Source organism: Vipera berus, assembly GCF_964194415.1.
Source record: "Vipera berus genome assembly, chromosome: 1".
NCBI classification, from domain to species: domain Eukaryota; kingdom Metazoa; phylum Chordata; class Lepidosauria; order Squamata; family Viperidae; genus Vipera; species Vipera berus.
Window position 1 is genome coordinate 85,343,492 of NC_138202.1, and position 11,253 is coordinate 85,354,744.

The following is an 11,253-nucleotide window of genomic DNA, read 5'->3' on the forward strand; positions in this document are numbered from 1 at the left end:
TTAATGTCATGCTTTCTCCTACTTTTTCACTACTTAAAGCAGGGCTTTTCAACGGTGGTATGTGTACCACTTGTGGTACTTTGCAACTGCTAGCCAAGTGTAGCAAGAGAGGGGAATGAACCTCAGTGAGCCAAGCCTGAGGGAGAGGGAAAGGCAGCTGCAGGACTTTCTGGACTCGGCAGAAGCCCCAGGAGCCGGCAGGGCTCCAGCTAATTGGCTCCAGCTGATTGGCACTTCCAGAAGCAGCTTGGAGCTGGAGGTGAACTGAAGAAAAAGGGTGGGGGAAGAGAGGAGAGGCTATAAAAGAACGTGGTTTCGGTGGGGAAAGGGGAAAAAGACAAAAGGAAAGGTTTAATCCCTTTAAACAAATGTAATTAGTTTTACCCCCTTTAATTGAGTATGTGGTTTTTAGAAAGTTTTCTTTGAAGGTAAACTGGCTTAATTTAAAGCTAAAGCTTTTCGCAATTGCCGGAGCCTTTCTGTCTTGGATTGCAACATTGTGACATGTGACACGCCTGAGGCAGCTTAAAGAGAAAAAAAATGGAGTTTGTGTTTCTTTATTTTCTTGCTTTGTACTTGATTACTGTGTCTTTAAGGGTACAGGGAAGGGATTGGGGGGTGCATTCTTACTACACTGTGGAAGAGCTCAGAAGGGCCAACCAGCTAGCTCAGGAGTCATTTAGAAACTTTAAGACCTGTGGACTTCAACTCCAAGAATTCCTCAACCAGCCATGAGAGCTGAGGAATTCTGGGAGTTGAAGTCTACAAGTCTTAAAAGTGCCAAGTTTGAAGACCCCTTGAACTAGCTGGTAGTGGTACAATATTAATAAACATGGATAAATTCATCATACATTTGTCAGTGCAAAGGGAAAGTGATTCAGCAAAGGAACAGCCACCAAAGAAATTAAAACTGGTACTTTTTTACTTTTTTTCTACAGTTTGTAATAGTTTATTAGATTATAGAATAAAATACAAAAATACAAAAGCAAATAGTAGGACACAGTGGGGAGGAAAAAAGGGGGGAAAGTGAGGGGGAGAAGGGGAAAAGAACAGACTTCCTCTGTTGCAGTAGAAGGAAGCATTAACATTGACCCTCAACTTTTTACTTTTCCATAACATCATAAACTAGCCATTTCTATAACAACAAATGAATCTAATCAGTAAAACCTCAAATCCCCCCCCCCCGTTTTTAGTCATCAAGTTTTTGACACCTTGCTAAGCACTGGTGGTACTCAGATATTGTCATGTCCTAAAAGTGGTACAATCTGTGAAAAGGTTGAAAAGCCCTGACTTAAGAGGACCTAAGCAAGATGTCCACGTTCACTTTTTTAAAAAAAATATCTGCATGAAACCTGGCTTGGCTATTAGACAACAAATTGGTTTTATTTGCAAATAAAATTCTTTTGTTTAGTTGTAGACCTCATACTACCATCCCAGTGTTGATGGAAAAGAAGCCATTGGTAAAATTGCAGAATACTCTATTAATTGGTCCAAATCAGAATTGATACTTATAGACAAAAATGTGGTTACCTAATCAGTTCAGGAATATCAATTCTGTATTTGTACCAAATACATTGAATATCTAGGTATATGTATACAAAAGATTAAACTCAGCAGCATGTAATATAAAGAAAATAGAACGTTCTCAAAATGAATATTATTCTCAGATTAATTAATATTCTGAATCCTAGTGTATATATCTGGAAATACTTTCAAAAAATAAATTCCTTGTTTCGAAAAATTCTTGTTTCCAAGAATATCTTTAAAGAAAATGCAATTACCAATTAGTGAGGAAGGATTTGGTTTTCTGAATTTGGAGCTATATCATTATGTTTACCTAATGTCAATTATTAAATAATGAAAGTCAACAACTGGTGTTAATTTTTTTGTTTAGGACAATTTTGGAACATACTGTACTTATGTAGCAACTTTGGCTAGGTGAACAGTATTGGGATATGAATATACTAAAATTCTACTATCTCTGGAAAAAATTACATCAGAAAATTATGAAATGTCATATCTAATTAAAAAAATATTGATCCTTTTTCCCATGCTAAATTACTTTATGGGGAAACCCAATTTTAAAAGTTTGGAAGAGGATGATATGGAACAATTGGATGGAAGTGGGATGTTGATTTCAGATCAATTGATAAATGAAGATGAATTTCTAACCCAGGGGTCTTCAAACTTGGCCCTTTTATGACTTGTGGACTTCAACTCCCAGAAAAGTCATAAAAGGGCCAAGTTTGAAGGCCACTGTTCTAACCTGTTCTGTGCTAAGAGATATCTGTCATCTACCAGATGTAACCCAAAGGCAAAATTTAAAGTTACAACATTTGTTAACAACATTGTTTGGACCAACAGCAATTTCAGCTTATGAGACACCTGATGTACTAGAACAGCTTGTTAAATCCTAAAGAATTCCTGGAAGCCAGGCACTCTAATAAATCTGCCACCAACAGGCATATAGATTAAACACGGAGGGTGGGGGGAAGACAGGTGATCCAGATGTGCTGTGCAGCTGCCTGGTTTGTGGGAGGCTTGCGCAGCGGCACCACCAGCAAATGGAGGCAGAGGCATGGGGAGGAGGCAGGCAATCCCTACACGCCACCCACTCCATCCCACTGTCTCTCGGCTTGCCCACGACCATGCCGGGGCAGGCAGCCACACAGTGCATTGGATCACCTCCCTCCCCCCCTGCCTCCCATGAGCCAGGTGAGCCAACCCTATTTTTAAGAGTTTTGTGAAACATTCAAAAGACTGAAAGTTTGTTTATAGGACAAAATGGCTTCCCCAGTGCCCTAGAAAGTGGATTAACATACTGTGTTTCCCCAAAAGTAAGGCTTACCCTGAAAATAAGCCCTAGCTTGGTTTTGTAGGGTAGGCCTAATATAAGCCCTACCCCCAAAATAAGCCCTAGTTTTGGGGCAAGGCACACACCTAAAAATCAAGCTAGGGCAGTGGTGATAGTGGAGCTGCCCCACCCACCCTGCACCCGCTTACCTAGCAGCCAGGCCTCTCCTCACCAGCCCACTTCTGCAGTGTCTTCTGCAGCCAGGCCTGCATTTCTCAGTCACAGGCCTTTCTAGAAGGCCACTGCAGCCGAGAACTGAGTTAAAGATTCAAGCTATAGCTTGGTTCTGCAAAACCTCTGCAGCCGAAAACTGAGCTATGGATTGAATCAATAGCTTGATACACGGCTGCAAAGGCCTTCCAGAAAGGCCTGACTGCGAAATGCTGGCCAGAATGCAGCTTGCAGAAGGAAGGTGTTCCTTCGGCTGCAGAAGAAGTGGACAGGCTGGGTGGGGCTGTCGGTGCCGGAGGTGAGTATAAAAGACATCCCCCCAAAATAAGACCTGGTGCCACTTTTGGAAGCAAAAAAAAAGACAGTCTTATTTTTGGGGAAACAAGGTATATGCAGCAACATAATTAAGGTACAGGTGGTTTGCGACTTCAAACCATCCATTTAGTAACTCTTCGAAGTTACAATGGCATTGAAAAAAGTGACTTATGACCATTTTTCATACTTACAGCTGTTGCACGGTCACACAATCAAAATTCAAACACCTTGCAACAGGCTCATATTTATGTCTGTTGTGGTGCCACAGAGTCATGAGAAGACATTTTGCCACCTTCTGATAAGCAAAATCAATGGAGATGCCAGATTCACTTAACACCCATGTTAACTTAATAACTGCAAAGTGCTTGATAAATGTTTTATCTTTCATGTCTCTCCTACAAGCATCTGCAGTGAAATCATCATCCTGGAAAACACACAATTGTTATCATATCAGTAACCCACAAAAAACAAAAACAAAAAGGCAGTAAACATTATTCTTTGCCTTGGCTATTTCTTATATTAATGAAGTGCTGAAATCTTGACATTGGGTTTCTTAGTTGCTTTGTTCACTTACCGGTATATAAAGCTGTAACAAAGTAATTAGAGAGGAGCCTAAGGATAAAGGATGTCAGTATATTAGTTTATTAAGCCAACATTTGATTTGGGAGCAGGGCCAACATATTTAATTCAATGACTTGCAAGCTACCTTTGGGATGGTATAAGATAAAACTCTAATGATGTTTTTAATTATATCAACCCACGTGATAACGTTTTTAACACACCCATTTAAGTTACCAGCATTTTTTAAATGTTTCTAAAAGGTCTATGCTGCAGGCAACCAGTCACTTCTTGAATATCAACTTCTTATTTTACCTTGTTTGTAATTTTTTTATCTATATAATTTACAAGCTTTTTCTCATGCAACGGAATCTCATAATTAAATTAAATAGGGTTGAATATGGATTACAAATCTTAATGTGTATTTATACTGCAGAGAAATAGCCCAATGAGAGTGGATTTAATTTACATGCAATCACTTTGTTATTTTAGTGGCAATTAAGATATTCAGTGCAATTTTCAATTTAAATTGGCTTTTCTATTTAAAATTGTATTCTTTAACTACAATAACAAACAACATATTGCTTTAAAGCTAAATATAACAATCATATCAGGACTTTGAAGTCCATCAAAAACTCTTAGTGGACATTCTGGGTTTTAATTTTTCTAATAAAATCAAAGGGATTAATTACAAAACTTATCTCTCATTGCTCATTCCATATACATGCCAAGATACTAAACAGTTCTGTAATATTCATTCTATTAATCAAGTTTAATATTTGATTAAGATTAACTCAAGTTTCATATTAAATCATGTCTCATATTTCTAAAAGCCCTTTATACTTATTTTTCATTAAAGCATGACATTAATGCTACTTGGAAAAATCAGTAATCAGGATGCCACTGTCAGCATAACCAGTAACAAAACATCCATATTGGTAATCCTTGCTTAACAATGGTAACTAGGACCAAAATTTCTGATGCTAAGCAATATAATCATTAAGCATGGAATCATATGAAGTTAGTGATGGAAATCCTGGCAATTTCCATTGCTGTTGTTATGCAAGGAAGACAGCTTGTTAAGCAAGGATATCCTCGTAAATTCCTACTGGCCTCCAACAAGCAAAGTCAATGGCGAAGGTGGCAGGAAGTTGCAAGTATCAGGTGGCTTGCAAGCAGGCCAATGGACAGGTAAGTGGCTGCCATGGAGTGGGAGCTGCTAGGGTTGTTTGCTGCCAGCTGAGGGAGAGTGTGCACGTGTCCAACGCAGCATGAGCATGGCAGGGCTAGGAGTGGATGCTGCTAGGTGTGGGATGGTACGTAGGTGGCTGGTGTGGCTAGGCTGGGAGTGGCTGCTGCCAGGTGTTGCAGAACAGCGTGAGAGGTGCTACAATGAAACTGCAAAAGCATGGTCAGGCCAGTTGCTGCAGAGTGCACAAGCAACTTGCAACTTTCTCTGCAACTGAGTTTGAGTTTGCTTCCGGGAAGTTGGCAGGAAATGGCAACCACGTGACTGCAGGACACTATAAATATAAGTGTAGGCTGGTTGCCACAGCCCCAGATGATGTATATGTGCATGCTGGCTGGAACTTTGAGAACATGTCATAAGTACCACTTGTTCAGTGCCATCATATCTTTGAATGGTTGCTCAATGAGTGGTTGTTAACTAGGAACTGATTGCCTGATTCAGGCAACTTCCAAGTATGAATTTGGGACAATAAATTTTCAATTGCAACAGCACCCTCCTACTCTAACTACTGCGACCATTTTCCCTGGAATTTCAAAAGTCTCTGAGACAGATTTTCTGATAAGAGATGAGAGATGGAATTAATCCCTTGAAGTTGTCTATCCACCTTTTCCACCATTTATCACAGAATATATATACAGATAAGTGCAAGCAAGCAGGTCATGAGTGTTAATCATATTAGTGCATTTCAGCACAATGTATAATCTTCATAATGAACTCATACTTAGTAAGTTCTATGTGCTGAAGCAATTACTGTGCTTTTACTAGATGAAAGCAACACTTGAAATAAATTTGAAACTTAATTGAATTCAAACCTTTAATAATACTATATGACTTTCTAGGCGTTATCTAATTATTTTCATCTGATTTAAAAGGATAACTTTGGCGGACTGAACTATCTTCCCAACCTCCACTGTTACGCCTACTCCAGATTTGCTCTGCAGATCACAGTCTAGGATGGGAGCAAAGGAGAAAACAGCCAAGGAAACTGATACAAATTGAAGATCAATCATGTACAACTTACTATACAGAGACATATTTTGTACAATTTAGCTAGAATTATAAAAACAGTAAAAATGTTTAAGCTGAAGAATCACCTGCTTGTATCCTGGTTAGGTCGGTTAAATTATATATCAAAATCTTAAACGTTGCTTTAAAAGAAGCTGAAGGGAATATAAATGTCAACTTTACTGCATTTTAAACAAATGCATTCAACTGATAAAAAGAGAAATCAACTTTAATGCTTTGTATTCTATTTCAGAATCTTCAATCAAAATAGCTTAAAATAATTAATGAACCCATTATTTAATAACTGAGCTTCCTGGTTAATAAAAGAAAGAAAGAAAAAAAGAACAAAATTACTATCGTCATGTTGACTTTTCCTTAGATGTATTTATGCTTGCAGAGTTCTTCCATTCAATCATGTCAGATTAGTTTTCTTGGCAATGATTTTTCAGAAGTAGTTTGCCATTTGCCTGCTTCCTAGGACTCAGAGAGCGCAATTAGCCCAAGGTCACCCAGTGGGCTCTGTGCCCAAGGCAAGACTAGAATTCAAGTTCTCCCATTTCTACATGTTCTCCCTTAACCACTACACCAAACTGGCTTTCTTGCAGTTTATCACGTTGTATTAAAATTATTACCAGCAATGCAGAAACAGAAAACAGACTATTTGCTTCATCTTAGTTTGATTCTTAAAAGCATGATGAAAAGCACCATAAGTGGACTGAGGCTGCTTACTTCTATCCCAGCTTCTTCATTTATTCTAATGGCTAAAATTGAAAAATATATTTCAGGTCAGAATAAAGCATATGGATTTGGGCAAATTTCAATTTATACTTGACCACCAGTACGTTAGATTGAAAGAAATCTTATTGCTCTTGGTACGGATGAATTGTACCAGGATCTGCATCTTTTGCTTGTAATACGGTACCGTAAATATCACATGCTGTATTTGACCGAATATGGCAGAAGTTGAGAAAGTATTTTCCTTCCTGATAAAGTTACTAGAAAAAGTGTAGTTGCAGGTAAGTGTTGTTTGTCCCAAAATATAGTAAACTAGATTAATTTGTAAGAAAAGGAAAATGTGTCACTTTTTTTTCCAGAGGTCCCTCAATAATCCACAACAGTTTGCTCTATTGCAAGGTTCTCCAAGCTTGGCAACTTTAAGACTTGTGAACATCAGCTTCCAGAATTCCACAGCCAGTTAAGTCAACAAGTCCTAAAGTTGTTGCCAAGTTTGGAGACCCTTGGTCTAGTGGCTAAGGCATCACGCTAGAAACCAGGAGACCAACCAGGACTTCTTGTCTCTTCTTAAGCATGAAAGACCAGCCAAACGACTTTTGGTCAGTCACACTCTCTAAATCCATCTCACCTCACAGGGTTGTTGTGGGGAAAATAGGAGAAGGAAGGAGTATTATTATTATTACAGCCAGATGTTTGGACTGGGTTTGGCATTTTTGTCTACCTATTGAGTCCTTACCAAGGACCTGGGATAGGCAAATGTGGATGTTTGATGTTACAGTTATTGTAGGATGGAAGCTATTTCCAGTAAGGCCACCTCTTGCAATTGACTGATGGCAAATTTGTCAATACCGATGGTGTTCAAGTGATGCTCCAGTTGTTTTGTGATCGCACCCAAGGCACCTATTACTATTGGTACTACCCTTGCTTGCCTTTTCCACAGTCGTTCTATTTCCATTTGTAGGTCTTTGTATTTTGTTATCTTCTCCAGTTATTTCTCTTCTATTCTGCTGTCTCCAGGCACTGTCACATCCTTGTTGTATTTCTTTGTATTCTAGCTTGTTTGCATCTGATCTCAACTTGATCTTATTTTCCGGTCTAATATTCCATTTTTATGGTGACTGGCTTTTTTTCTTCTTTGTTGATTTTGCATCTCAGGTATTCAGCTATAACTGCAGCTGTGCTGTACATTGGTTGGTTTGTTTCTTGCAGTGAGTTGGTGCTTCTACTTGATATTGTAGTATTTGCATCTTTAAACGCTTATGCTAGCTGTTTCTTTGGAACAAGCTTCAGTGCAGGCAACCTTATTCTGATGTTTTTGTGCTATTCTAGATGTTCAGTTATTCTTTGTTACAATTCTTTTATTTAGTTAGAGGACTTTGTTCTTCCTGAGGCAGAGGAGAGGGGGGCCTGGTTTCCAAATGAAAACAGTTGTGTATCTCTGCTGGATTCCTCTACTACTAACTCCCCCTGGTTTGCCTCTACATTCTGAGTTACTTCTGGCAAGTCTTTGATTTCTTTGCCCTGGGTGAACCTTTGCAGTTCTTCCAATTCTGCTTTTGTGAACATTTCATATTAAAAATCGACGTTGATCTGCTAGCCTCTCTTCTGTTATTTATGGATGTTGTTCTTTCCAGGACTGGTGCATTCATTTCAAATATCCTCTTCTTGTTGGACTTGATCTGTAATAACAGATCATTATTTCTTTGTTTTCAATCACTGTGTATTTGCGACTGGTAAACACCTTTTCTTCCAGATGTTCTGCAGCTGCTGGCCCTGGTTGCTCATCCAACAGTCCTGAGTCCTGTAGCCCATTTTTCACCAGATATTCAGGAACTCCAACATCTACAGACCTTGTTAACCCAGGCAACATCCGAGCTGGTATGGCTTTCTGACATTTATGTCTCACCATATTTTTTATGGGAGAGACATTGTCTGATTCCTCTGATGAGACCTGTCCACTATGGTTGAACCTCTGGCATAGCTCTCATCTTCCTCAGAGTACACAAGAACCACAAGATAGTGCCTCACTGGGGGATTATTATTAATAATAATTTAAATTTGCCACCTATCTCACTGTGGGGCTACTCTAGGAAGTTTACAATAATAAAAAGGAAGAAAATGAAAGGTTTCCAAAAAGAAGAAAAATAGAACAATTAAAAACACAATTAAAAACACACTAAGGAGAATACATTAATATGATAACCAAAAAGCTAAACAGGTGGGATGCAGAGTGCAAGGAGAGGGGGAGTGGAGACTGTCATGAATCCAGCAGCCACCTCCACAGTGTAATTCTCCCATTTGGTCTATGGAGATTCCCAGTCCTACAGGTCATAGTTTGTTTTTCTTTGAAGACGTTTCGCTTCTCATCCAGTTGCCTCGTGAATATCCCATTTGGTCCTCAGGCCAATCGGCAGAGCCAGGTTGTATGCTTGTCCCCTTGAATTATTTATAAAACCAAGGTAGGATTAAAATAAGGGGGGGGGGGAAAAGAAATTACTCTTTAGTCAGCCTTTATCTACTTGATATTTTTAGTTATACAAGCAAGGAACACACATTGCTTAACTATTGCCAAAAAAAAAAGGAAACATGAATATCCAAACCAGATCAAATCTTGAACAGACCCCGCATTACCCCTAGGAGAAATTATTTCTGAAACTATTCCTTAGCCAGTCTCTCTTCCCCGAGACTGAACCTATTGCAATTCCCTGTTCCCAGTTATTAACCCCACAACTCCACTCCGTTTTTTCTGCTATCTGTTCTCCCATCAAAACACACAAAACACGCTTCTCTGATCCGGTAGCAGTATACTATACTACATCACGCTATTCCAGGTTCATGTCCTCTGCCCACCCCGGACCCCTTCCTGGATGCGCTGCCCGACAGACTTTTCTGGGGACGCTCCAGAAGCACAGACTCTGCCGGGACTGGGGGGCGCGTCGGTACCTGGGAGTCCCGCTGCTCTTGCCAGCGCTTCAGCTGCTCCTTAGCGTAGTCTCGATTGCCGGCCATTTTGGGAGACTGGGAGACCCCGACCCTAAGAGAGATGGGACGCTTTCGGCTGCGGAGCGCTGATGTCCAAGATCCTTATTGCGAAAAGGGGAGCCAGTCCCCAAAGCTGCAACGTCCCAACTATCATGATCGCCGCCCAGCTGCAACTGTCTAATAAAGCCAGCTGATGAAAGTTCAACGCCCCCGCGGCCCCGCCCCTTCTTCTTTGGTTTGGGGCTCTGTTACAAAGCTCGTTCTCTGACGCTTATGAGGTGAAAGAGTCGAGTAACTGATATTTCGGTTCTTTCGAAGGAATATTTGGAGACAGGGAGGAAAAATGGTTGGAGGGGACGGAGAAGGGGCTGTAAAGCCACCGGTCTGGTGGGGCCACCTTATTATTCACATTTGGCAGGTAAAAGTGCACAGCAGCGTCCCTGAACTTGATGCTTGCCTGTTGTCTGAAGCTAAAGCTCCCAATGTTCCCAACCAACATAGTATTTCCCACCTTAGCAGAATTCAATCTTCACTGCCCAGAGATTAGCCATGACCTAGCTACTTCCTCCTTCCTTCCCTTCTGAGCCTGAACCCCACTGAGAGGAACCGTAAGTTATGATTTTTTGATTGAAATATCCTTGCAAAGGAGAAGTTTTTGTCCCTTATTCTGCTTCTGGGATACTCTGTTCACTGTTGCTCTCTTTCAGCAATGAAGAGATGTCCTTGTCCTTTCTCTACTGTCCACAGAAGGTAAGAAACAGGTATAAAGAGTGGACATGACATTCAAGTTGTCCTCAACTTACAACAGTTTGCTTAGTGACCGTTTGGAATTACAACACCACTGAACACAATGACTTATGACCATTTTTCACACTTATGACCATTGCAGCATCCTTATGGTCACATGATCAAAATTCAGATGCTTGGCAACTGACTCATGTTTATTATGGTTACAATGTCATGAGGTTCATTTTGCAATCTTCTGACAAGCAAAGTCAATTGGGGAAGCCAGATCCATTTAACAACCTTGTTAACCAACTGCAATGATTCATTTAACAACTGTGGCAAGAAAGGTTGTAAAATGGGGTAAAACTCACTTAACCACTGTCTCACTTAGCAACAGAAATATTAGGCTCAATTGTAGTCATAGGTCAAGGACTACCTGTGCAGCACTATTGTGAAACAAAACAAAGACTTCTATTCCTGCTCCCTACAGCACAAAAATTCTATTATGAAGAGGAGGAAGTTGTGCTTCAGATTTCAGTGGTTCCTAAGTCATCCTTAGGAGACACAAAGCCCTAGAAAGCCATATTCCTGGCTTTAGGAAACACTATCAGGCAAATGTAAGCCTGACTACTATCGAAGGATTAGTACTGACAGAAGC

General features: G+C 40.1%; 2 protein-coding genes across 3 annotated transcripts in view; one reads left to right on the forward strand and one right to left on the reverse strand.

The window, feature by feature from the left end:
* Window positions 1–6,240, forward strand: part of ELF5 (E74 like ETS transcription factor 5) — a 55,266-nt gene extending 49,026 nt beyond the window's left edge. The window contains exon 7 of the mRNA XM_081341882.1: window positions 6,020–6,240. Within this exon, the coding sequence (XP_081198008.1) occupies window positions 6,020–6,038 (19 nt within the window). The 3' untranslated portion in view covers window positions 6,039–6,240. The remainder of the gene's footprint in view (window positions 1–6,019) is intronic.
* Window positions 1–9,931, reverse strand: part of LOC308676117 (catalase-like) — a 29,336-nt gene extending 19,405 nt beyond the window's left edge. For both annotated transcript variants that reach the window (XM_081341853.1, XM_081341852.1), the window contains exon 1: window positions 9,831–9,931. In XM_081341853.1, the coding sequence (XP_081197979.1) occupies window positions 9,831–9,896 (66 nt within the window). In that variant the 5' untranslated portion in view covers window positions 9,897–9,931. The remainder of the gene's footprint in view (window positions 1–9,830) is intronic.
* Window positions 9,932–11,253: the final 1,322 nt, after the last annotated feature.